The sequence below is a fragment of the Perca fluviatilis genome, chromosome 10, assembly GCF_010015445.1.
Source record: "Perca fluviatilis chromosome 10, GENO_Pfluv_1.0, whole genome shotgun sequence".
NCBI classification, from domain to species: Eukaryota; Metazoa; Chordata; class Actinopteri; order Perciformes; family Percidae; genus Perca; species Perca fluviatilis.
The window spans coordinates 17,969,038-17,995,749 of record NC_053121.1 but is presented as its reverse complement, the minus strand read 5'-3'; the positions used below and the strand labels follow the sequence as shown (position 1 = coordinate 17,995,749).

The 26,712-nt window shown below is 41.1% G+C and overlaps 2 protein-coding genes and 1 long non-coding RNA gene across 3 annotated transcripts; 1 reads left to right on the top strand and 2 right to left on the bottom strand.

Annotated features, from left to right (window-relative positions):
* Positions 1–399: 399 nt before the first annotated feature.
* On the top strand, positions 400–8,554 carry sfxn1 (sideroflexin 1). Its single transcript, XM_039814377.1, has 11 exons — positions 400–509; positions 2,253–2,422; positions 2,533–2,703; positions 3,278–3,376; positions 3,499–3,574; positions 3,914–3,999; positions 4,128–4,255; positions 4,436–4,485; positions 4,761–4,810; positions 5,773–5,820; positions 6,005–8,554. The coding sequence occupies exons 2-11, from the start codon at positions 2,259–2,261 to the stop codon at positions 6,099–6,101; spliced, it is 969 nt and encodes a 322-aa protein (XP_039670311.1). The 5' UTR covers positions 400–509; positions 2,253–2,258; the 3' UTR covers positions 6,102–8,554.
* LOC120567419 lies at positions 1,365–4,132 on the bottom strand. The gene is made up of 2 exons (XR_005640567.1): positions 3,879–4,132; positions 1,365–1,471 (listed from the first exon to the last, which is right to left on the bottom strand). It is a non-coding gene; the product is annotated as an uncharacterized LOC120567419 (long non-coding RNA).
* Positions 8,555–8,721: 167 nt separating the features above from the next.
* On the bottom strand, positions 8,722–25,862 carry atp7a (ATPase copper transporting alpha). Its single transcript, XM_039814375.1, has 22 exons — positions 25,707–25,862; positions 23,674–24,178; positions 21,723–22,499; positions 21,312–21,524; positions 21,052–21,215; positions 20,645–20,806; positions 20,392–20,468; positions 19,545–19,767; positions 19,149–19,382; positions 18,975–19,066; positions 18,346–18,473; positions 17,881–18,035; positions 17,658–17,792; positions 17,249–17,443; positions 16,886–17,068; positions 16,033–16,246; positions 15,726–15,872; positions 15,451–15,593; positions 14,961–15,164; positions 12,447–12,564; positions 11,535–11,637; positions 8,722–11,394 (listed from the first exon to the last, which is right to left on the bottom strand). The coding sequence occupies exons 1-22, from the start codon at positions 25,824–25,826 to the stop codon at positions 11,121–11,123; spliced, it is 4,566 nt and encodes a 1,521-aa protein (XP_039670309.1). The 5' UTR covers positions 25,827–25,862; the 3' UTR covers positions 8,722–11,120.
* Between the last annotated feature and the right edge of the window lie 850 nt (positions 25,863–26,712).

Sequence of the window (26,712 nt, the reverse complement as noted above, 5' to 3'; positions counted from 1 at the left end):
CTCATGTATACATATGAACCAAATATTGCGTTGTTTGTTTTAAGGGACACTTTCTCGACTGCTAAGAGTCGTTTGTGTGGAAATCCAAAGTTTTACCAGTAATTAATGATTAATACTGCATGTGAATCAAGGTGGCGAAAATGTCAGAGCATTAACGGATGTGGTGTTCAGATCGCTGCTGAAAATAAAAGCCTCATTTAAAAAGGACGAAGTAAAAGTAAACTTAATTCGCCACCTCAAGTGTTTAACTATGATTGTATTGTTTTATAGAAGAGCAGAAAATCATCATGCATTTCAATAAATTTTATATCGTTCATTTATCGTTACAATCCCAATTTTTGCCGGTGTGAATAGCCGCTTTGAGGCGGGACTCTTATTTTGTCAGCGGGGCTCCTGGCGCTGGGGGATGTGTCTCTGGAGCTGTGCTGACCTGACGCTGCTGCATGTCAAATTAGCTGGCTGCAGCCTTTCAGGGACACCTCTTGCGGACCGCCGGAGCCCACAGTGCAGTAAGTCAGCTATCCATATACATTTTTAAATGGATCCATCCAGACGTCGATATAGAAAAAGACCAGCGTGCACTTTGTGTCTGAGGTCGGGGAAACTGTCATTAGACGTGTGGGGATCCTTGAGAAGCCTGCTGGATGTGTGGATGTGGCAGGTTGATACTAGTTGAATCTGGGGCGCACAGCTGGACAATTATCGGGCTGGACAGATGCCGTGCCTAATTAGTCGTTTTAAAAAAATGATGATAGCCTACTTTGATTTGTAGTGTCCGGTAAAGCTTTGGTCGCTTTGTTCAGATGCAGAAACACCTCCAGTTACAGTCTAGATTTGACTGGTCTACGTCGGGCTGAACAATTAACCGTATCCAGTCACAGAGCGTGTTTACCCCGCGACCACAGACAGAAAGGCAGCTATTTCCAGTGTAATAGATGCCGGATACACAAGGAATCAAGGTTGAAATAGCTGACATGAGATGCCGCATACACTAATTGGATGATAGATTTGATTGTAAGGAGTTGTTGTGAAATGCAGGTTAATGTGTAGCCACGCAGGCCTGTGATTGGTTGAGAGTGAGGGCAGGGGCCGCAGAGGGTTTATAGATCAAAGGCCGTGTCAGTACAAAAGTTCAGTTCTGATATCACCTTCATTTATGAACCATTTTATTAATGTTATTACGGATTTGACAGCAGGAATTGCTCCGTTCAAACCCATACAGTGATATCCATACAGTTTTTCATTGGGCAATCTCAAAGAAGGGGGGTGTTTTGTTGTCATCTCGTGAGAATCCCATGGAGTTTAATTAAATTTAAAGAGACAGCCCGCCTCCTGCCGCCAGCAAACGAGAGTTTTCGGTTTTATTGTCAATCCAGCAGCCATCTTTGGTGCAATTTCAGGAGGAGTTTCATCATGCTGCTGCAGATTCCTGCATGCGCTTTGGTATGTCCCTGGTCTGCCAGTAGTTCAGCTGGAGCATGGAACAAATGGTTAAAAACCAGATCAGACTGGGTTATCTGGACACACTCACACTGGGAAGAATGAGCATGCTGCATGCACATCCACAAAGCTGATGTTTTTGATAGCGCAGCGTCTATTCAGTGCAGGCCAGTCTTATCTGGTTTTGGATTGTGAGCTTAAATGCATATCACTACAATTAAATACTCACAATTGGTGGTGATTATAAAAGATTGCATAACCTAACTGCTTTGCTGACTTAATCCTAATACGGTTTGTAGTTTGATTAAAAATAAACGGCGTGCAGCCATTTACAGTTGTTAACTGCACATGCAGAGGGCTTTCTCACTTTCCAAGAGCTGCTTCTCAGCCACAGTTTGGGGGTTGGTGGGCGCCCATAATAGGGCTTTGCAATTTAGTTCTTCACAACCCCTGTGTCAGGTCAGCCATCACCATAGCAACTGCTTATTTATGCTCAATAAGCAGCATGGCAATCCAGAGTGGAGCATTATTTTCACGAGTCCTCCACAGACTTGTGTCTGCAAAAGAAAACAAAAAGTGAGGGTCTGTAACTCGTGGGGTGAGTGGGGGAGCAGGGCCCTGGAACAATATCAGCCTAATACAATGCAGTTATACAATTATGCTAGATAACTAATCTTTAGACATTAATGTTCCTGTCCATAGAACATGTGCTTTGATCTATTTACTCATCATGAGTAAATAATCTTTCCTACATGCTTTTGTGCGCTGGCAAATACCTGATATGATTATTGTAATGCTTTCCTTTCCCCCAGATAAATATGGCAGCAGAGCTATCCACTTCCATAAACATCAAGGAGCCCCGGTGGGACCAGACCACATTTGTAGGTCGGGCTAAACATTTCTTCACTGTCACAGACCCCAGGAACATTCTCCTCACCGACGAACAACTAGCACATGCACACAAAGTCGTCACTGACTACAGGTAAACCAGGCCACAGCTGCAAAGTACAGTTGTAGCAATACACCAGTAACAGGATGTAAATTCAGTGCTCTTATGAAAGAGTTTGCTTAAAAATGTTTACTGTCTCCTAGGAAAGGTATAGTCTCTCCAGGACTGACAGAAGATGAACTGTGGAGAGCAAAATATGTTTTTGATTCGGCTTTCCACCCTGATACTGGGGAGAAGATGATTCTGATTGGCCGCATGTCCGCACAGGTTCCAATGAACATGACGATCACTGGATGCATGATGACATTTTACAAGTAAGAACATGAAGGATTTTATCAAACTGTAACAGTTCCGCCCAGGCTTATAGATTTAATACTATCACTATTACTATTGCTGAAACTGTAACATTACGGGACTTTTTCACAAAAGACATTTCGACATGTCACAGTAAGAAAAGCACAGGTGTGATGAATAACAAAATGAATGATGGCTGAATTCCATTTAGCTGCTTCAGTTTCAGGGTCCTGGTATTGTGCAGATAGATTGATTGTGCAGATAGAACGATATTATATAGAACAGAGCCATCGTTAATGTTATTAACACCGGTTCCTGCTTTGACAAGTCGAATTGTCTGTTACTTGTTCCTTGGCCGATAGTGTACCTACAGCTCAAAATGTTATGCATTTTTATGTATTTCTGAAGGACATCTGGAAATGAAAATATTTGTTCAAGCTTAGTATTTTATATTATATGTTTCTAGTAATTTAAACTCTGTCGAATGAAGTCGTTTTTCATACTTTCTAACCAGAACCAGGACAGTGCACATCTGTTCTTCTGCGGACTCTTCTACACTGTTCTCGCTTGACATTGCTGTTTTCAATCTTGCAGGACGACTCCAGCTGTGCTGCTGTGGCAGTGGATCAATCAGTCTTTTAATGCAATAGTCAATTACACCAACAGGAGCGGTGATGCTCCAATCACGGTCAGGTAAGAGTCAAGACGTTTTTTTTGGCACTGACACTGGCTCATATTAACCCTTTTAATGAAACAGTTTTTGTTGTGTGTGGACAGTTTCTGTGTGATGTGACCGGTGACTCTTTTGTTTGCAGTCAGCTTGGCACAGCTTATGTGTCTGCCACCACAGGGGCAGTCGCCACCGCTCTAGGACTAAATGCACTAACAAAGGTATCAGTTAATCTAACCTCATTCTACATCTCATTTTAATTATATCGACTTCAGCCGCATGGGAGTGCTGACATGAAGTTAGCCACGCACAAATAGTGTCTTTGTCATAGAAGAGCAGTATTATTTACAGGGTCGTGCCCTGGTATCAGCCTGTTGTCCTGCCAGCTTTTATAGTGACTTTGTGTTACACACTTGATTTATGGTAGAAAAGAAGAAATATAACCTTCAATAACTTCCACTGGTCTGAAAGGTTTAATCGGTTGTGCTATCAGAGCACAGCAGAGCCGAACGATTCATTTCTTACCTTTTTGTTTTTATGCCTCCTCTCTCCTGCTGTAGCACATCTCCCCCCTGATTGGTCGGTTTGTTCCATTTGCTGCTGTAGCTGCTGCTAACTGTATCAACATCCCACTGATGAGACAAAGGTAAGGAGGCCGTGCGACACTCAAAGTGCGTCATCGTTGCAATACATAATGGCTTTGACCTCGAGACGTCACAACACTAATGGTGAAAATGTCCCATGATTCTGATTTCACCTGCTTTGCTCCTTCAGAGAACTTCAACACGGCATTCCCATAACAGATGAGAATGACAACAGGTTAGGCGAGTCGACGAAAGCTGCACAGCAGGCTATCTCTCAGGTTGTGGTGTCCAGGATCCTCATGGCTTCTCCAGGAATGGGTACGAATGTCTTTTTATATCATCAGTCTAATTAGACACCTGCTGGGAGGTTTGTTAACTCCTCCCCCTGGCAGCTGGTGGCATCATCTAATCAAAAGAAAAACAAAATACGTTCTAAACCACCAACTTTGTTATACAGAAAATGCATTGTGCAGTGGTATTTTGTTTGGGTCTTTTCAGCAATCCCCCCGTTTTTAATGAACCACCTGGAAAAGAAGGCCTTTCTGAGGGTAAGCATATTTCTGAATGACTTGCGTTCTTTAAAACACAACGTAACCTCTGCAACATTTAAGCTTCATCATCACAGGTTTAAAAAAAACAAAACATGAAGGTTTAAATTAAATGGTGGGAACCTCATGTTCCACACCGTGTCTACCGCTCGGTTTTCTTTTCGTGATCACACATCAGAGGAATGAAAAGCGCTGAGGACAGGAGGCCACTCTAGTATGGGAATTCACCACTGCTTTTGTGCCCCTCATTCGTTTTTTCTGCCTGGTCTTTTCAGAAGTTCCCATGGATGAGTGCACCTATTCAAGTCAGCCTGGTGGGATTCTGGTGAGTCGTCAGAGATCGTCCGCCTGATAAGCAGCCATGTCAAAGTCCATTGAAATTTCCACTTATTCTCTTATAAGGATATTAAATGTCAGTAATCCTAAGATTTATGTCATTTAAAGCGTTGCTGTTTTAACTTATTGTGAAGTATCACAAGAGGAATGTGCTCATAAGATTGTTAGTGCCCTTGATAATATCATGAAGCTCTCTTGGCCCATCTCAGCCCTTTTTACATTTCTGAATTTTCAGTAATGCCACAGAGCCTGTCCTGTCTTCCTCTAACAAATGAATCACATATCCTCCCTACCCCTGTGTTTTTCTGATGTGTTTTCCTGGCTCCACTGTGCCTCCCGTGACCTCAGAATGGCCGATGATTAAATCATGTGGAACTTACTTCAGTTTGGCTCAGATGTCATGACAGTGATTTTGAGCAGCACATCCTGCCAACTAGCACACCCATAAGAGCAGACGTGTTGTACTGTATTTCTGTAATTCCTCTGTCAGAGATTTTTTTAATATGTCTCTGGTTTAGTTAGACCATTTTGTGCCAATATTATAAGGGATTCAATGTCAATTCTCCAATGTTATCATGCTAACACTAAGATGGTTAACATTACACCAGCTAAACATCAGCATACTAACATTGTCATTGAGAGCATGTTAGCATGCTGATGTAGCATTTACATGCAACTCAAAATGTAAATGTGCCTTAGTACAGCCTCACGGAGCTCTTGTTTTATCTATAGACAGTTTCTTGACTGATCTTCCAGAAAATGATCATATCAATAATGATATTAATCAAAATTGTTTTTAAAGCTTGTCCACATGAAACAACCAGCTTGCTATGACCACACAGCAGAATTTAGCCTTACTCTGCTTTTTAGACAATCAGATGACGTCAGAACAGGAAGCTCTGGGCTGTACGTCTGTGCAGTATGTTTCATAGATCTGTGTTTCATTTTCAGCCTGGTGTTTGCCACTCCACTGTGCTGTGCATTGTTCCCTCAGAAGAGGTGAGTGAAATGTTAAAGCTTGACCCTGAGATAAAAGTAACTGCCACTGCCACAGCCCTTTCTCTAGTTGAATACATGCAGTTTGCATGATTCTTCTCTGCCTGAAAAGTTGCATAATACGCCTACAGTATATGTGTTTGACCCATTAACCCCTGCGGTTCTCCCAATCCTCCCCCTGATCCAGCTCTATGCCAGTCAGCCGCCTGGAGCCGGAGCTGCAGGAAAAAATCCGGGCCAGCCACCCCGGAGTGGAGAGGGTCTACTTCAACAAAGGGCTATGAGCGTGCAGCCCCCCTCATCCAAACACTGCCATAACCCAGCTGCAGACTCAGTCCTCGCCTCTCAGCCAGCCCGCTTCATTCAGTGTGCCAAAGTTAAGTTTGTGTCGCCTCATTTCCACCGTTCAGATGGATATCTGAGGTCTCCCTCTCTCAGTCGGTCTCTTTGTAAACAAGATGTTTGCTTTTGTCACTGTGATTGTTGAAATTTATTGTAACTGCTAGAGAAGATTTTATCCGACTGGGCCGGATGAAAAATACAATGTTTATCACGACAGATACTGTATAGTGGCCAGTGTAAGGTTGTTTTAAGTGGACATTTATTTCGGTGCAGTATTTTTAAGTTGGTGACTTGTCGCCGCCAAACCATTTCATACTCTCCTACCTGAGGTTGGCAGTCGTCTTATTTCTTACCTGCATTATAATTGATTATAATCAGTTTTTAACATTGATTATTCAAATACCTCTGCATTTCACGCATTTGCCAAATCTGTCCTCACAATATTTTTTTAGACAACGATTACAGCCTCCTACTCTTGACAGTGTAATTTCAGAGAATGGCATTCACTTTAACTCTCTTTAATTCAGTTCATTTTGCCAAATGAGTGACATTCAGCGAGCCTTGAGGCCTCTTGACATCTAATCATGAATCTGAAAACCACTCTCCAGGGATCCAACCTCTAAAATGTGATACTATGATGGTGGCAACCCTTGATGGGCCAACACGGTGCTATTTGATGTCTTAATAATCAGTGTTTATCATTCTATTTATTCTGCTTGCCAAACATGCATGAACAAACCACTCCTCATGAGATTTAACCTCTGTGAAAAATAATTCTTCTGTAGATCTAGTCACACCCGGGCCACACTCAGGAGAGCTGAACGGTGGTGACAAAATGCGTCATTAATGTGATCGTTTTAGCGAAACACACTGGTTCTCATTTACTTAATCCATAATCTCCAACAGTTAATCCAGGATTTTGTGATCATAGTATTTGATACCACCAATATTCAGCAAGTCATTCATGCCTTACACAGTATGGTATTTACTTTCTGTACCTTAATGCAGCATCCTAAGATTATTACCGTACAAAGTGACACATTATAAATTTATGTGGCAGCTTTATCATATTGTTTTTGATGTGTTATAGTACATTTATATAAACATATGTTAGGTATGGATGTCAGCACTGGGGAAAAAATGCCCAAAGCATTCTCATGATAGTATTTTTCAAGACAATGATGATATACAGAGGGATCCATCTAACCAATATGTTTTAAATATGACTGCTACTTTGAAACTCAGCCTGGTGAGTTCCCAGTTAAAACCTTGAATCATTTCAGTATTTCATTATATTTTGCTGATAAAGTAAGACATCTGCACACCTTAGTTATTGCATACAGTTCCATCAACACACGCTATCGCGGAGATAGAGCAGGTGCAGTCTCATGGTGTAACTTTAGTTGTGTACCTGTCCTGCAGTCGTCAGCATTCAGATGATAAAGCCCCATCTGGTATGTTTGGACACAGTGGGTGTAAACTGTGTCATGTGTGGGCCTGCTGCTGTTTAAAGTCAATGGCATTTGTCTGCCATATTTACAGCTACAGTATTTTACGCTTCTGGGACACTTTACATGTTAGATTTATCGTTGAACATTTTAAAATCAGCGATCAGAGTGAAAAAGATGGACTTGAAGCCACAAAACCAACAAGCGATATTTAGCAACATGATCCTCAATTTGAAACTTAAAAATTTTAGGATCCAGTGTGTGTGTTCAAATCATCCAAATGATGGAAATGTTTCGATTTCAATTACATCAAACGCTTGTGAACAATGATTTGTCTTCATTGCATCTTTTGCTCATCATGGTGTGTAAGTTCTGTAAGGTGTTTAATGTTTAATATACTGTAAATCTACTCCCATATATAAGTAACTTTACTTTAGTGTTTCCAGAGCGATGTGTTGGAGTTGGAGCCGTACCCTAGCTGGTTTGAAGTAAAGTTTGTTATTCAAGTGTTAAAGGTAACTGAATGTAGCATTTTACAGCTGTTAATGGTGTGTTAGTCCAGAAAAGCACAATATTGTAACAGATTCCAAATGCTGCAAATTTAAAAAACAAACATAAAAACTTGTTAAAGCTGTTCAGTTTCCTGACCACAATGTTTCCCGGTACATCCTTGATCAGTAAGGGAGTAAAAAAAAAAAGATACATACTAAACTTGCCCTTTGGTAGACATTTCCGAACCTCCGACTGCATCTCATCAGAACTAATTCCCCTTTAATATGTTAAAAAATATTAAATTAACCACCTGATGAATAACATCAACAAGCTTAGATCTACCAAATGAGATGAAATGTCACTACAGCCAAAGCGATACAAACAGACTCAAGAGGAAGAAGTCATTTACAGTTTGCATTAATTGAAATGAATATTTTAAAATATATATATATATATATATATATAAAAAAATGCTATTTGTTTTGCATTTCACTGGGTGATGTGATGTTTAGACTAACTGGATGAAATAAAGTTGATGAAATCTTGTATTTGGTGTTTGGTGGTTATGTTTAGCTGATGGCTCCACAGTGCCATCGTCTGGTTTAAACTGGACACAGCCGAGTGACGTTACAAAAGCATTTTATTCCAAGGCACATCATTTTCAGAAGAACTACGAAAGACGGAAAACATGGACTCGCTAAATTTGACTGCACACAGATCTGAATCCCTACGGACGTCTTTACAAAGCAATGCACAGAGACAACAGACTGGCGTAATTGCACTCAGCGGGCCAGGACACCTACAGAACATAACGCATCGTGGCAAACCGGCAGGACAAACTCATTTGCTATTTTCACCATCGAAAAGAAATGCTAGCTGGACTGTAGTGTTTGTCCCCTGATTTGACACAGCAGATAATATCGCAGAAAATCTTTGTAATACTTTTACAAGAGAAAAAAATAAAGCATGGACAGTAGCGGTCTATGATTGAAAGATGCCATATACATTTTACACCTTGTACAATGTGATTTTTAGGAAACAATCTACTTGATTCATCGACATTTGTCTCTCAGTAACTTGTTTGGTGGAACTGCTGAGTCACAGCTGTGTTTAGTCTGTTGATTGGGGCTGCACGATATGAGGAATATTGAAACGAAATAAAGGAAAATATCCAATTGTGATTATTTTGACTGATCTTGCGATTGCAATATGATTCACGATATTAAAGGGAACGATCATATTTGTATCATTCTCATTTACTAATATTAAATCTTAAAAAATTTAAAATGATTATAGTGCGATTTTTGTGAGGATCTGTACCAAACAAAGATATTTTCTGTAGGATAGGATTAGGATAGGATTTATAGGCCGGGACATCACACTCTGCATCACCACAATACTTCAGAATGTTTTGACACATATTTTGCCTTTAACAAATATTGCACCCCTCTGCGATTTGGATATTGCACTAGTCCACGTTGCGATTTCCATTAAAAATTGCGATTAATTGTGCAGCCCTACTGCTGATCCTGCTTTGTTCCCTGCTCCCCTGGGTTTAAAGATGTTTTTTGATCAAGTGTAACTCACATAAAAAACCGCTGAAAGAACTTCCTGGAAACAATAACATATTGTCTAGTATGGTGACAGAAAGAACAATAGGCCTTTTCACAGCAGACATTTTGACTAGTCATAGTAGGTTAAAGCGTTACTTGGGTTACTGATAACGCACGATAGCTCCGTTCCATTCATGTGTCCCACGGCAGTGAGCCAGCATGCACGATACAGCACCCTGAAGCAGCTAAATGGAGTTCAGCCATCATTTATAGTATTATTTGCACCTGTGCTTTTCCTACTGTGACAAGTCAAAATGGTTTCTGTGGAAAAAGGACTATTGGGCTTTTTCATAACAAACTGCATCACAATAACATAATAACTTTTTCCAACAACCAAATAAAGTAATTCAAGCACAAACAAAGTCATCCATGTAACAATTTCTATTTAGCGTTGAATAATGTTCACATTCATTGACAGGCAACTTGTATCATTAACCAAAGATGCAGAGGGTCAACACAACTAAAGAAACCTACGAGGAAAGTCTTCTATAGTGGGCGTCACCATGCAGTCTCTGCTGGGAGTTGTTGACTTTATCTCTGTTCACACTTTTCCCACATTAAGTCCAAGGTAACCTCTGTGCATGGTGCTATCTTTGGAATGTGTTGGACTTTGCCAAGGTGGCTCCTCAACTGGCACTTGGGTAACATTTACAACTCACTCCACTAGCACTGCACGAAAATCAGTGTTCAGCAAGTTAAAAGACTTCTTTGATTGACTGAGTGTCTCTGTCTTACCTTACTCAGTAATTATATATTTTCCGGAGATTAAAAATTAAAATTGGCATTTGGATTCAACAACTTCATTTTTCACACAGGATATAAGATAAAGATAAATAAAAGGTAACATAAATATTCTGGAATTATACAACAGTGTTATTATAATTTTCCTTTTAAGGAAATTAGTTAAAATAATAACTTGGGAGTGTCCACTCTTACATGGGGCATCCCTGTTAAAATGTCTTTGGATGAGTGTTCAAGATTGTACAGGCAAATGACCACAGTGGCAGAGCTGATCACCACTCCGCTTCCTGGATGTGGACACCTGCTTCAAGGCTCTGTACATGCTTCAAGGATCTGTGGATGCTTCAAGCTTCTGCACACCGAGAGTGTCAAAGGGTTGGTCAAATAGTGTGCCTGAGGGCGGTGACCTCAATAAAAGATAAGATCTGCAACTGAGGAAGAGAAAACCACCCCCTCAAGCTCTGAAGTGCATGTGATAAGCTCGTTGAGCTAAAAGAAAGCGAGGGGCACGTAAGTCAACAGTGCTGCCCTGAGGCACCTACAGCAGATGGATGGGCCGTTATTCAATGTAACCCTTTCAGCCTCACATGGCCTAGCCTTGAAAAAAATGCAGTTACCATCTACTTCAGCTTATACAAGTCATTGCTGACCCATGAGCCTTATGTATTCAGCAAAACTCCTCCTCACACAGCGCCTCCCCCACCAGCAGTGAGTGTTTGTCGGGCTCACTGAGCACCAAGCTGTTGAGAGAGTGCTTGTCCGAGCGCAGGGAGTTGATGGAGACACGACTGTAGTTGACAATGCGGTCCAGCAGGCTGAGTCTCGGGGAGGGACGACGCATCTCGCCCATGCCGATGTGGACGCTGACATCGGACAGGCTGCCCTGCCGCCTGCCGTTGCCCAGTCTGGCCTCCAGCTGCTCAGCACTGGGCTTAGTGTAACTAAACAAAGACAAGAAGAAAGACAAAGAGGAATATGGAAAGTGATTGGAAAAATGGTTTTAGGTGAATATAATCAAAAAGAAAAAAAAAAACTAAGCACAAAGATAAAAACAGCCTTAAAGCTTTGAATATCTCATCACCATTTGAGGAGCAGGGACGATAAAACCACAGAGACGGACGACAGCGCCATAGCAGCAGAGCCCATCCACGGCTGTAACACCAGACCAATGGGCATGAATACACCTGTGGACACACACACGATTCATATTAGTGCTGTGGTCAAGTACAATGCAATGATTGCGGACAATGTCATGACCAGTGTTGGGAAAGTTCACTTTCTACATGGACTAGTTCAAAGTTCAGTTCACAAATTTTAAAATGAACTAGTTCAGTTCATACTTCAAAATTTTGAACTAAGTTCATAGTTTCCATATGTTGCTGCGAGCTATTATTTTTCAAAATTATTGCCACAGCCCATATAGAACCACAGATCGCAATTATTTTATCAGTTTTAACACTGAAACTATGCGTCAGATTTCATCTTCATATCCAATCAGTTCAATGTGCCGTTTCAAGTTTGCTGTGGATGTGACTGAAGTGCGGATTTTTGTTTTGAAAGCCAGCGGGCAAAGTTTGCACAGAAATGTAAGATTTTTCACATCCTCACCGACCTTTTTTTCTGTTTAAATGATCATACAATGCCTCCTTGCTGCTTTTTGTTTTGATGACGCATGCGGCGGTGCGACGCTGGTGGCTGGTGTTTTTTTCCGCTACATATTAAGGCCTGTTTACGGTGTTTTTTAGCCGGGTTTTTCGCCTGGAAGGCTCTATAGAAATCTGGCACCCTATTGAACGAAGTTACACAGAGAGCGTGCCGTTCACAGACACCAGAATGAACGAGTTCACAGTAACGTTCATCAGGCAGTAATACAGTACGTTCAGTTCACGTTCGCCCAAAATATGAACGAGTTCATGAACTATCATTCAATAAACGCGTTCAGGCACAACACTGGTCATGACATCACTTAAATAAATGTTTTGTAGTCACCCACCAGCAGCAATAGGAATGCCAACCAGGTTGTAGATGAGAGCAAATACAAAGTTGATCCTGATCCTCCTGACAGTCTTTTTAGAGAGGTCGATGCTGCCCACCACATCCAGGAGGTCATTCTGCAGACAAGACGACGACAACAACAAGGAAATGAAAAGGGTAGTAATATCAGATAAATTGTGCTTAGTAATAAAATTAAAACCACATTCCAAGTAATATATGCAGAGAGGTGAACCACATTTGAGATAATAAGGCAACACCTTTATTCAACATTTTATAGGTTGAGGTTTAAAACCGTGGTAAAAAAAAAAAAAGACTGGAATATTGTTGGGGGACACCAAACCTTTGATCAACCTAGAAGCATTATTCTGACACTGTATACATACCAAAGTAGTATCTATTCAAAGACACTAATCAAGTCAATTGCTACACATTGCTGACTTTATTACAACTAAAATGAAACTAAATATTAAGCATTTCACAATCCAGTGAATAATTACATAATAACAAACTTCTGTATTTATAAGTTACAGTTAGGGTGACCAGATGAGAATGGGTAAAATTCGTGATGAGAGTGTGTGTGTGTGTGTGTGTGTGTGTGTGTGTGTGTGTGTGTGTGTGTGTGTGTGTGTGTGTGTGTGTGAATATGAATTTCAAAACTCCGCACCAAAATGATTTATTATTTTTATTGGTTGCCTGCACGTGCACTTTACCTGGCCTCATGGCTGCAACTTGCGCTCTCTTCATCTACTCTATAACATCAAAAGGGGACACAAAGATTGTATTTTTTGTAATTAACCTTTGGTTAAGTATTTCACCCCAGACTGTGGTGTCCCTTTAGCTGTGATGCCACCGCGTTGTCTCCCGACGGGGATGGGGGCTTTTATTTTGGAGACGAGAACTTTCGGAACGTATTGGAAGTGGGTCGCAGACAGAGTGCCCTGGACCATCTGCCGGACCGGGAGCTGGCCGCAGGACGACTCAATCACCATGAACAGTTTGTAATGTTCTATCAGACTAGAACTACTCGAGAGTCTGCTCTTGAGACTTTGCTCTAATTTTCGGGACAATTAGGGCAGGATTCGGGATTCGGGACAACTGCTTGGATTTCGGGAATGTCCCGAATTTTTCGGGATGTCTGGTCACCCTAGTTACAGTACTTCGAAAATGGGAATGTATGTTTTTCTCTCCAGTTGCACAGATATTGTGACAGTTGTATTACACTTTCGGTATCATGATACAGTGTTTTATACTGTGCGTGTTCTGTGACGCTGCGTTGTGCCAGAAACATCGGTTTCACCATAGATATAGAACAATAGATATGACATGTAATTCTGACTTGCCATTCCAGGATGGAAGCATTTGGCGGCCATCTTACCAGGGTTAAGTTTTAGAATTGCTTCCATTGGAATCAATGGGGAAAGAGGCTCATGTTGTCTTTATAATCCTTATATTTTTCTACCAATAGATCAATAGTGGTTTTAATTCAAAGTAATGACTGTAAGACAACTGTGCCTTTCTAGAAAGAAACAAAAAATAGAGATTTGGGTGGAATTTTGATTGATATAGCTCCAAGAGAACAAGTAATTCGTTCAATTATGAAGATAATCTCATAATTTTGCATTTATATTGCAGGTAATAATTTTATTTTTTCAATTTTGCATGAACTTAATATGTAAAAACTGTCTTTGGTATTCTGAATGGCTAATATACATTAAACAATATTTTTGAATGTCAATCTCAACTATAAGACCACATTTTCCATCAACCCCGCTACTTCCTGTTGTTGTTGCTGGATGTGGCTACTGTTGATTTGTGTAACGTAACTTTACTCTATGTGTAACATTACAGTACTTGTCGTTAACTTTAATTTAACTGAAAACTTAACACAGATTGAGTGAAATCAGCCGCAGCAGTCAATGTATGTCAATATTAACGACGTGTTAAAAAAACTGTTATAACGTTAACGTTACTAAATGTCTTATTTGAGGTAAAAAAATCAATCAACTAAAACAATGTTTGCTGTTCATAAATGCTGTTAAGAGCTAGCTAGCAATCACCACTAACTGACATCTCAGCCGGTCTGTTAACAGTTGCTAGGCAACGTAGCTAGCTAGCTAGCTAGTTCACCAACTTTTCTGTATTTATAGTTAAAAAAAGAAGAGAAAAAATACTCTATCTACTCCTACTGACATGTAGAAAGTGATGGTAGCCTCCTGGGTCTCTTTGGTCCTTCTGGTAAAGCAGTTAGGTGCTGACCAGCTGACAACCATACTGGCTGCCATAGGCGACAATAGTAAACAGTACCCTAGTAAGATGGCTGACAGTTATGCCATAAGTTATGACGTCATGTCATATCTATTGTTCTATATCTATGGGTTTCACACACGGCGTCTGTGCTGCAGGGCAGAAACATCATGTTTGATGATTTCATGTTACAAAACAGCCGATCTGTAGGCCAGAGCCATGAATTCATGACAGACTTTTTCAAAATCCACAAAGCACATATTCTCACCCTAATCAACACCACATCTGCTGCCTCTATGGCCACATCTGTCCCGGTTCCTATGGCGATGCCCACGTCAGCCATGGCTAGAGCAGGTGAGTCGTTGACACCGTCGCCCACCATGGCTACTCTCTTTCCAGCCTGCTGCAGCTGTTCCACCTTAGCCACCTTGTGGGAGGGCAGCACCTCGGCAAACACCTTCCTGATACCCACCTGTGGGAGAGGCAGGGAGACCGACAGACTCAGAAACACACAAACCACAACATACAAAATGGTAGACCTGGGAAATATGGCTGAAATATCTATCTCTCTCTCTCTCTAACATATAAGACTTGCTACTGTTTAAGAATTTAGTTTCTGCAATATTGTGGTAATATCTTGGTTTGTATGTTGTTTTTTGGTTATAAATGCAACATTGCAGTTTTATAATAACATTATGCTTTCTTCTCACAAATAAGTCTTCACGTCACCCAGCTCTATAGCCACTCTCTGTCCATACCTGAGCAGCAATGGCTCGTGCTGTCTTGCTGTTGTCTCCGGTCATCAGCACAACTTCCAGACCCATGCTGGTCAGAGTGCGGACTGCCAGCTCAGCCTCTGGTTTCACTGTGTCTGCTATGGCTATCATCGCACACAGCAGATCTACGCAAAAATGAAAATGCTTCACAATAAGAATACAAGTCGTTTTAGAGAAGGACAAAACCGTTTGCAGTCAGTCAGAAAATGATGGCAAATGGCAAAAGTCTAAATTTCATGTTAAACAGTACTACTCACTGTCTACAGCTACTAGAACAGCAGTGCGTCCTCTGCGCTCATGCTCCATCATTGCCTCATCTATATCTGGTTTGATCTGCAGGCAATTCCTCCTCATCCACTCTCTATTGCCAATCAGGACAACATAGGAGGCTGTCTGGACAAGGCCTACACACATGGAGATCATTTGAGTTAGACAATAGCAAGTAAAACAAACATTTAATGCAACTTATCATTAACTACCTAAATTCAGAATTTAAAGACCAAATACAAATGTTTCAGTATTTCTGCTGAATACACAAATACAAAAATATGTTTCCCAACATACTTAGTGGGTGTGGGTCCATGATAAGTGGATGGGAGCTGGTGGACATCCGGGTATCACTGATCTGGACCAGAACAGTGTTGCGCTGGTTGTTGTCCTCACTGTCGCTGTCTGCCTGTATCAGCAGGTTCTCGGTGTTGCTGACCTGACATCGGATGCCACAGCCCGGCACTGCCTGAAAGTCGGTGCACGCGCCAAGAGACTCTGTGCCAAGCTCCTTCACACAGAGAGTAATGGATGTTTAACAACATATTTCTGGAGCATATCGAGGATCATCGGGAGGATCTGAGATTTTCCCCAGAGCGCAGTAGCCTCGTGAGACCGTCCTGATCTCACAAGCTCCAGTTTTCTACTCGCAGATCAGTCTGGCATCTTGAGATAGAGAAAATTTGGAGCCGTTCGCCAAACAACCGACCAATCAGCGTTGGTTTTGAGGCGGGTTTAGGTGTGACGCAACAAGAAGCGACTGTTAGTCTAAACAACATGGCAGCTTCCACGGATGAGAGGAGCGTAGCTATCGCGCAAGTTTTATCCAAATTATAAAGTATTCCATCATTGAAAGAAGAGCAAAAAATGGCACTGGAGGCTTTTCTCGGAGGAAAAGATGTTTTTGCTCTTCTCCCGACTGGTTTCGGCAAGAGTTTGATCTGATTGGTTGATTTGGCCCGTCTATCACCAACATAGGTGGTGATAGACAGATGGTTTATCCAATCAGCTAACCAGTATTTTCGCCCCTTCCCAAAAGTTCACCAACGGAAAGTTCCCAGATGGATATGCCGAGCAAATGCGAAGCAATCCATCTGGCGGAGTCAGGTTAAAAGTGCAGTGCTGGGTTGAATTTGAGGTACAGACCAACCTGTTTGCAGTATTTGGTGATAGCTGCTCCCAGAGGATGTTCACTGTTGTTCTCAGCGGTGCCCACGATGGCCAGCAGTCGGGAACGAGGCATCTTGTTCCCCTCCACAACTATCTTGACTTCGACAACCGTCGGAGCACCATACGTGATGGTCCCAGTCTTATCAAACACCACCGTCTGGATCTGCAAATAAAAGGAGATATGATCAAATCAAAAACAGAAATACTACCAGGCTGTATTTAATCAGAGTAATATCTAGACTAATGTGGTTTCGTAAGCCCAGGAAACCAGAGCCATTTCATAATGTTCGTGTGTTACATAATTGGCTGACTACATAGGGGTGTCAGAACATCATCAACACACCTTATGCGCCATCTCAAGTGGCTCTCCTCCCTTAATCAGGATGCCATTTTGGGCTCCAACCCCTGTGCCCACCATGACAGCTGTCGGGGTTGCCAAGCCAAGGGAACAGGGACATGCGATGCATAATACAGTTATGGAGGCCTGAAAGGCGAAGCGAATCACTGCCTCTGCCCTGGAAATGCTCTTGTCGTATCCCTGCAGGAAGGAAATGGGGCTGTTAGCTTTACTTTTACCATCACTAAAGAAAATAAAGTTCAATAGTAATTAGGAAGAATATCAGGTGCAGTGCCATTTAGTCATTTCTGTTTTATAATCAGTAAAAAAAAAAATAGAGGAAAAAATGTCATTTCCTGATGCTATATAAGGAGCTTGGTACAGTCAAGATATCAAGATTGAAAAGAAGACTCACAGGAAAGTACTTCTCCACTAGAGAGAAGTCTAAAAACCCAATGATGATCCAGGCGATCAGCGTGAGGAGGGATATGCCAACAATGAATGGTACAAAGTAGCCACTGATCTTATCTGCATACTGCTGGATGGGAGCCTAAAAAATAAATGTCAGGAATTAAAAACCTGAGCAATTATCATTAAAGCAGGTAGACACTGTGCAGATCTCACACCACATCATTTACCTTTGAAGTCTGAGCCTCCTCTACTAGTTTGACGATCTGAGACAGCGTGGTGTCCATGCCAACATGTGTAGCACTGACGAGCAGAGAGCCATTCTGGTTAATGGAGCCTGCAATCACAGAGCTCCCGGGCTTCTTAGTCACTGGCATGGCCTCACCTGGAGTCACAAAGCAACAGCTGGTCAGAAAACACAACAGTCAGAGGCAGTAAGAAACAGGAGCAGGACATCTGGAGCAGATACTGCAGTTTTGGCAGAAACCAAGGCTCAAATAATAACCAAACAATACATGTTCGTAAGAACTGGCAATTCATCTGATTGAATACTGGTACTAATGATGTGACAAATTAAGGCTAATTATTGTTGTGGTACACTGTCCATTGGCTCACTTAAGCTGAATAGTTACATTTTAGTATATTATTGCCTATAAATAGGCAATACTATAGATCCTTCATTCGCTGCGACCAACCTGTGATCAGAGACTCGTCAACCATTGAGTGTCCCTCGATGACCCTCCCATCTACTGGAAACTTCCCTCCAGGAACCACTCTCACCACATCACCCCTCTGCACCAGCTCAACATCCACCTGCTCCTCACTGGAACACACCAGTGTCAAACAATGTAAATTATGTAAAAAATACAGTCTTGGAATAATACTAGATTATTACTATACTATTGCTGTTATTATATTTTACAATACAGTAAAAACAGTATGCCTAATTTTATTAAGCCAGATTTGTCAGCAGGATTTCTGAAATCTGAGTACCAGATCGAAAATGACCAGTATTATTTTATTTTTATTTTCATTTCACACATTAGCACTGGGTAATGCTGACAAATCTAACTAAGATATTTAGGGACATCTAGTGGTGTTATTAGACGACACAAAAGATTAAAACCGGGGATAAAATCTGAATCCCAGTTTTAATTGATATATTTGTGCTCATTTTACTGTGGAAAATCACTTGCTGTCTTTGTTATATCCCGTTAGACCTTTTGCTGACCATTCAAGTGCAAACATTGAGATATGTTGTAATCTAAAACCAATTGAAGATATAAAAGGGTTCAACAAAATGAGCACAGAGAGCAACGAGTACCTGAGAAGGGACTTGTCACTGCTGAGAGTGACCACTGTGGCCTCAGTTGCTTGTAGAGACATCAGCTTGGACAAAGCCTCAGATGTCTTGCTCTGGATTGAAGCAGATTTCCAAGTGACTATACATTCAATTACATTTCATGTCATAGATATCAATAATGATAATGAGCAAAACCTTGGCTATCTGCTCCAGCCAGCGCCCCAGGGAGATGAAGACAAAGAGCATAGGCGGTGTGTCAAAGAAGGTGATGGGGTTGACTTTTGCCTTCTCCACCATGGCCACTATAAGGACGACCAGTGAGTAAGTGAAGGCAATGGTGGTAGCCAGAACTATTAGCACATCCATGTTGGCAGATCGGTGTTTGACTGCTTTGTAGGCTTGAATGTAGAAGTAGCGACCTCCAATAAACTAAAGAGAGGAAAAACAGAAAAGCTTGTATTCACTTAAACTTTTCACCCAGAGTCCCTCCCCTCTCCTGAATGAGTGCCTCTGTCAAAATCTAAATTTGCATGCGCTGCTGAAATTTCTATATCCCATTTCCTGGAAGCGCAGTCAATCCCTCAGATTTACCTGTACAGGCACACAAAAGAGGAAGGAGAGGAGGTTCATGATGGAGAGGCCAGGGAGCAGCTGTCTCTCCAGGAACATGGTGGCGTGGTAATGGTTGCGGTCCTCCACTGTGGCGTTGTGTTGATGTGAAACATTCATGTGGTGGTCCATGATAATCATGTAGGTCATCATGCCCATTACAGGCACACAGAAAATCAAGCTCACCAGGAAAGATTTCCTCCACCTTGGAGAGCAGAGACAGTTGTGCGTTAGAAATGTAATTATTTTATTCTGTGGTCTAGGTTTTAACTCTCCTTACAGAGGGGCAAAGCAAATGTACATGGAGATTCTTCATCCTTATTCCAAGCAATGACCCACAAACTCTGCATATGCTGTACATAATGCTGAACAAACCAAGCCAGTATGCTTGTATACAAAGTATAATATAAACAGTTACAGAAATGATATAACATGCCCAGCCCTTCCCATCCTATTCCCACATATATTTACATGTTTCAAAACATTATCGCCCATCTACAGTTCTCCAAGTTGACATGAAACTCGCCAAAGCCTTAAACAAGGCTTTATTTATATTTTCTCTGGCAGTAATGGTCCAAGCTATTTGTAGTTCTAGAGAAGCTGTGTGTTTTATTAACAGAATCCATTGAGTAATGTTAAGTGGGGGCGTTTTCTCCTCTGTACAACCATTTTAGCAGCTGCCTGGCCTAAAAACAGAACTGTTTTCTGCGAAAAAGTTGAGGTATCATTTAAAAAAAACATTTGAGTTGGAGAGTTGGATTAAAATTGATAAACAGATGTAAATTGAGGGCTTTTGCATGTTCCTGATGTGCAAAAACAAAATGCTTACTGTCGTATCTCTTTGCTGTGGTCCAGGTGACTGGCAGTGCGGTCTCGCTTTACCAAAGATGCTTCAAACCCCAGATTCTACAAAAAAAACAAAGTCAAACTACTGATCAGATTAACCCTATGATTCAGCACTTCACATAGAAAAGTATTACAAATTCTCTGGTTTGCAGGAATATCAACTGGTGTCAACATGCAAAATAAGGAACATTAAAAAATAACTGAACAAATGCTTAAATAACCAACAGAAATAATACCTCGATCAGCTTGATGATGTCTCGCGGCCCTTTAATTTCTGAGTCGTACTTAATGTGTGCTTTGTTGGTTGCCAAGGCAACAGAGGCATAGATAATACCCTTTTCTCTCATGAGGCTGGATTCGATTTTGTGAACACAAGAGGCACACGTCATTCCCCTGACCTGAAAGAAGGTAAGGAGGAGCAGTCAAGTAGAGAGGGATAAATATATTAAAGAGAGTATGAAGTGAGGAACACACATGATTCATTACATCTACTGAAAAGGAGGTTGCCTGTATTAGACAGTCTTCTAAACCAGTGATTTAAATGTTTATTTATGGATTTCATATTGTGGAAATAAACGACTGTGTTGAATGTATCTTGTCTCCTTAATGCAACACAAACATAATACATTTTATGTTTACTCACCACTAGTTCTAGGTTTCCATCTGAACCTTCATAGTTCTCCATAACAGAGGCAGTGAAGCCCAGCTCTTTCACACACTCCGCTATCTTCCCAGGGTCCATGAGCTCAGGGTTATAACGCACCTCTGCTTTACTAGCCATTAGTGCTACCAGAACCGAGTAGATACCTGCACAACATTAAAGATATTCTCTTTAGCTCCTGCTGAAAGCAATGAGATACGATCAATGAAATAAAAATGTAATACTTCAATGTTTTTACAAACCATGTTCATTCTTGAGGTTTCTCTCGATGTTTGCCACACAGGAAGCACAGGTCATCCCTCCAATTTGGATGAAGCATTTAGAGTGCGCGTCTCCGTTGCGTCCCTGTGGGGTTTCTTTGTGTAGGTCACTGTCCAGCTCCTTATCTTTCGAAAGTGCTAGACTCGAAGACTTTAAGAGACTGGAATTTGGTGCAGGCAGTAGAGAATTGGTCTCTGGAACAACAAATTATAGTTTTTAAAAGACAAATTTGCAGTTAGCTCTTATGTCTCAACCTCACAACTCAACTACCCCCACTTGCTGATGAGCATCCAGAGGCAACAAAGAGAAGCTTTAGACTATCTGCAGACAATTCTTTAGTCAAAACACCAAGAAATTAGCCGACTCAACAACCACACCATCTATCCTCTTACCAGGTAGGAAGGCATCAAAGCCCATGTCCTCTACAGCCTCCCTCAGCTCCTCTGGTGTGGTCAGGAGGGGATCATACTCAAAGGCCCCTTGGTGATCAGCAAGAGAAACCTCGGCTGACATCACCCCCTTCCTTTGGGAGATCATGCCCTCGATGGACTGGACACAGGAGTTGCATGTCATGCCCTCGATGTGAATATTAACTACAGATGCTAGAGGCTGGGTAAAACAAGGCTGGGAGGCAGCAGGTTTGGCCTGGGTTGCACGTGCAGGCCGAGGTGGCGATAAGGCAGGCATGGGTGATACGGAAACAAGACTGAGAACCCCAGAGGAGTCCCAAGGTTGAACCTTGAAGTTTCCCGGAGGCAGCGCCTCAATGGCCTGCTGCAACTGAGTCACAGTGGCCTTTAGAGGATCGTAGCAGATGGAGGCCTTCTCCTTCTCCAGGGAGACCTCCACAGAAGAGACACCAGGCAGCTTAGAGATATTGTCTTGGATATTCACCACGCACGAACGGCAGTGCATGCCTTTCACCCTGAGCGTGATAAGTGTTGTGTCTATGAAGATTTCGGTGTCCTCTGATGTCTCTGATGGCGAAGAGACAGTTGGTTTTTGAGAATCAACAAGACGTTCAATTTCGCTGGGGGACAGCTGCAGAGGGCGAGGCTTAGACTTGACAAACGCCTTGAAGCCGGCCACAACAATCTGGTCGGTGATGGTTTGAACAGTGATGAGGTAAGGCAGGTACACAATTGTAGCTTCCTGAGTCTCTAAAACAACTGTGGAGAATAAAAGGCATGACAAAGTTAATAAATACCATCGTAAAGCATAAAGGATTTTATAAAAAAATAAATAAAAAAAGACTATTTCACTAGAACAGGAAGTGCTTTTAGAGATGACAAAGATTAGAAATGAATGAGTTATACAAAATATCTTAAACTTAAAAACTATATAACTTAAAATCCACTAAAACAACATTCATGTTCATATTTGCATACATGAAATGTATGTACATGAAGTGTTCAATCACCGTAAAACAATCCTTTAGTACGAGTCTGTTATTTTGAGATGCTATTATTATTATTATTATTATTATTATTATTATTATTATCATTATTATTATCATTATTGTAAAAGTCATGAGGATATCATTTTTGTGCATTGGAAAGGTTACATTTCATTTGGGACAATGTATCTAGAATTTACAGCATACATACAGTCATACTGGACTGGTACAACATGAATAAATAAATAACGACCATGTCTACAGAACAGAACATGTTTTACTGGGTGTACAGTATAAAATAAATAAATAAATAAATAAATAAATAAAGAGAACAGGACATAACTTTTCTTTTGCTCCTCTGATTCGTTCCATTTTGTTGTCTCTATCTATTTCTTCACTTACACGGTCACTGTGTCGAAATATGCACACACGTCACGTGGTACGCTCCATAGGGTTTGTCACGTAGTGGCTCCGTGCACTGACGTGCACTAACATGTGCAAGTGGCATGGTAACTGGCCAATGAAACATGATCATAATAGCTTTTCAAGCTGGCTCTAAATCGAACACAACTAAGCCACACAGCCAAATATTGCATACTTATTGCAACACTTTCGATATATTGCGATAACAATATTGAGTCGATCTAGCTTGCACCCCTAGATATAATATTGCTCAACGTGATATTGCGATAATGATATTGAGTCGATATATCTTGCACCCCTACTCCTATCTGTCTACATGTCCCTCCTTACAACAATACCAGTGGAAGGATTTCTTGCAAAACACTGCGGAAACCCTGGAGAGCCTGACATACACAACGACAGGACACTGACGATGCATAATGTGCATTCCTGTATAGTGCAGCAACTGTGTTCCAACATTGCGTCCAGCTCAGGCAGTGAGGAAATACATGACTACAAGCTTGTGAACAGTTCAAGTACATCACCTTTGATCTTTTCAATCCCTTTCAGTTTTCCAATCTTCCCTTCAATAGTGGTGGTGCAGGAGTGACAGGTCATTCCTTCAATGCTCAACTTAAGGAGTGCAACCCCTCCTCCCGTGGTGTGAGATGGAGACAAAGTTGGACCTTTTTGCATTTCGCTGCTGGGTGTGGGGACCTCCAGAGGCTTTACGCTGGCCACCACCTCACTCAGCTGCTGCGAAGAAGTCAGGGAAGGAACAAAGGTAACAGTAAAACCCATAAGAGCTGGGCTCTCTCTGACATCCAACACTCCCTGAATCTGGGATAGCTTCTCCAAAGCTTCCTGTTGGGTTGCAGGTGTCAGGCCGGAGGTGGGGATCAGCTGGGTATCCGTAGAGACTGGTGTGGCTGTGCTGGAGCCTGATAGACTTGATTCAAAGCCCATGTCCTCGATGGCCTCTGACAGAGACTCTGGGCCCTGTTGGCTGTGGTCAAATATGACAGTGGCATTCTTCTGCTCTAAAGACACCTACAAAATAAAAGTCAAGGTACGGGTTAACAAAGAGTATGTTCATAAAATGTTAAAGAAATCAGGCTAAGCTAACTCAGTTCAACTATCACTAGCTTCATTTGACTTGAGTCTTTCATTCTACTAATAGGATTAATATTTTTCAAAACTAAGGAGCCACAGGTGGCTCTCTTTCTTCAAATGAATACCAGCATATGTAGAATGTTCTGATACAACTGCAGAGAGCACAATTATACTGTTAAGCACTTAAAGGTATAGTAAGTGATGTTAATCCAATACACTTTGTCAAAATCAGTGAGCAGTGTGTGGAGCTTATGAAGGGGGGAGGGTGTATTTGTTAACAAATATTGTTATAATAAAGTTAAACTCTTTGCGCAGAATCACCAACTGCACCTTTAATGCATGTTTGTTTGCCTTAGGCAAAGATCTGGATTAAGGATGTAATTTATGGTAGAATGCTTATTTCAATAATTGATTGTGGAGTCATCAATCTTAATGATTTACTTCAGATTGTGTTCAAAGAAATTTCTTGCCTCATGTGACCATACCCACATCCTTCAATTCCATTTCTGTTTACCAGCATTTTTACAGCCATGCCGTTTTATATATATATATATATATATATATATATATATATATATATATATATATATAAAGAAAGAGTGGAAAAAGATGAGTTCATGGCCTCGCTAAGCTCACAGCGTGTTCTGGCAGCCCTTACTCTTCTTCTTTTGCAAGAAGGAAACATGTGACACAGTAAAAGGGATCACATGACTGAACCATAAGTTACAAACCACAGTGGGGGTTTATTTGTAAGTGAGCGTGCCTGTCTGTGGATTAACATTTATTTTTCTGAGAATGAGAGAAGGGGGAGGGCAAAGAATGAGACAATGACTGCAAAAATCTATCTGCTCCTCCCAGATCATGTCTATATAAATTAACTTAATTCTCTTAAGACATAAATGACCAAACTTAAAATGACATTTCCTGTGGGTACAGGCTGCATATCGACCTGCTGTCCCAGTCCTGCAAAGGGCAGAGCTCTATTGGGAACACACTATTACATTATCTCCCATTTAAACCCAGCCTGAGGGGTAAAAACACAATAAACAAAACAGCAGAACACAGCTATTGCAATTTAGCTGTCTCTCATGGCTACAGTGATGTTACTTAGTTGTAAATCAGACCAGCTAGTCCTGAGGAAGGAAGACTGTGGGATTAGTCAAACTGCATTACTCTAAAATGGGCAGGAACCTTTAGTAAATATAATAATGTGTATATATCTGCCCTTTCCACAAGGTTATATCTGCCCTTTCCACAAGGTTATACTAATCTATTTCTAAATACAGATTAAATGTTACAACATCCATGTCCATTTTGGATCCTGTTTTTTAACAGGGAGTGCCAGCAAAAATGTTAACTCTGCAAATCTTAAGAACTGCACCAACATGGAAAAAAGGCTGAATGACACTAAATGTAAAAAACATAAATAAAAAAGTTCTTATATCTTTGCAAAGACGGCATTTACCTTTATATGTATCACTCCAGGCAGTGACCCGATGCGCTGCTCTATGGACTGGACACAGGAGCCACAAGTCATACCCTCCACTCCAAGGGAAACTGAACACAGATTGACTTTCTGTGTCATGATTGCTTTCTCTAAAAAGGACACAAGTGAATGTAAAAAAATAAATAATGTAAAACCACAAGGGAAAGTTATTAAGAATTAATCAAGAAACAGCAAATTAAAGCTCGAAACATTATGTCACTTTGACTAAAACAATCAACTCCATTTAAATGATACAATGACCGAGAACAGACAATTTTTGGGGATAATGAAAGCTGTCCTACAACTACTGGTGCCAACTCAGCTGTCACTTTGCTGCCAAGTCAATGTTTAGCTGGACTACTTGTCTGCTTCTCCTCAGTTTTGAAAGACACCTGCCACACCATTACAAGGTCATCTAAGTTCTCAAGTTTGGTCATATGGACAAATAGTCATTGCGGTTGTAATGATAGCCTTCTAATCACAAACTGATGAGTCTCACAGTCAAACACTTCTCAGATTTGAGACTAGTTTACATCTGAGAAACAGATACTACAATACAAACGGCGGAATAACAGGACAGAAAGTCAGCAAGGCACCGGATCTCGATGACAAATGCAATTTACTCATTAATACTGCAAATTAAGTCAACATAAACCTGTATGTGATGCTCCTCAAGACTAAAGGAAGTTACCCATCAAATAATTGCTTTATAATTAGCTACAGACGGACTTAATGGTATCTATACATATCATTTGTAACAACTTTATGACTTTTGCTGACGGCGACTGAGTGAGTAAGATGCTCATACATTTAATTTAGCTAACTGGTTAAAGCAGCCAACAGTAAGCTAGGTTAGCTAAATAATAAGTTAAACTTAACATTCGATGCTTGTTCCTAAACTCACAAAACAATGTATAGTCAGCTGAGGTGTCAAAAAATGAAATGTCTTTCCTAAACCTATTAAACAAAATGTTCCATCTGTTAA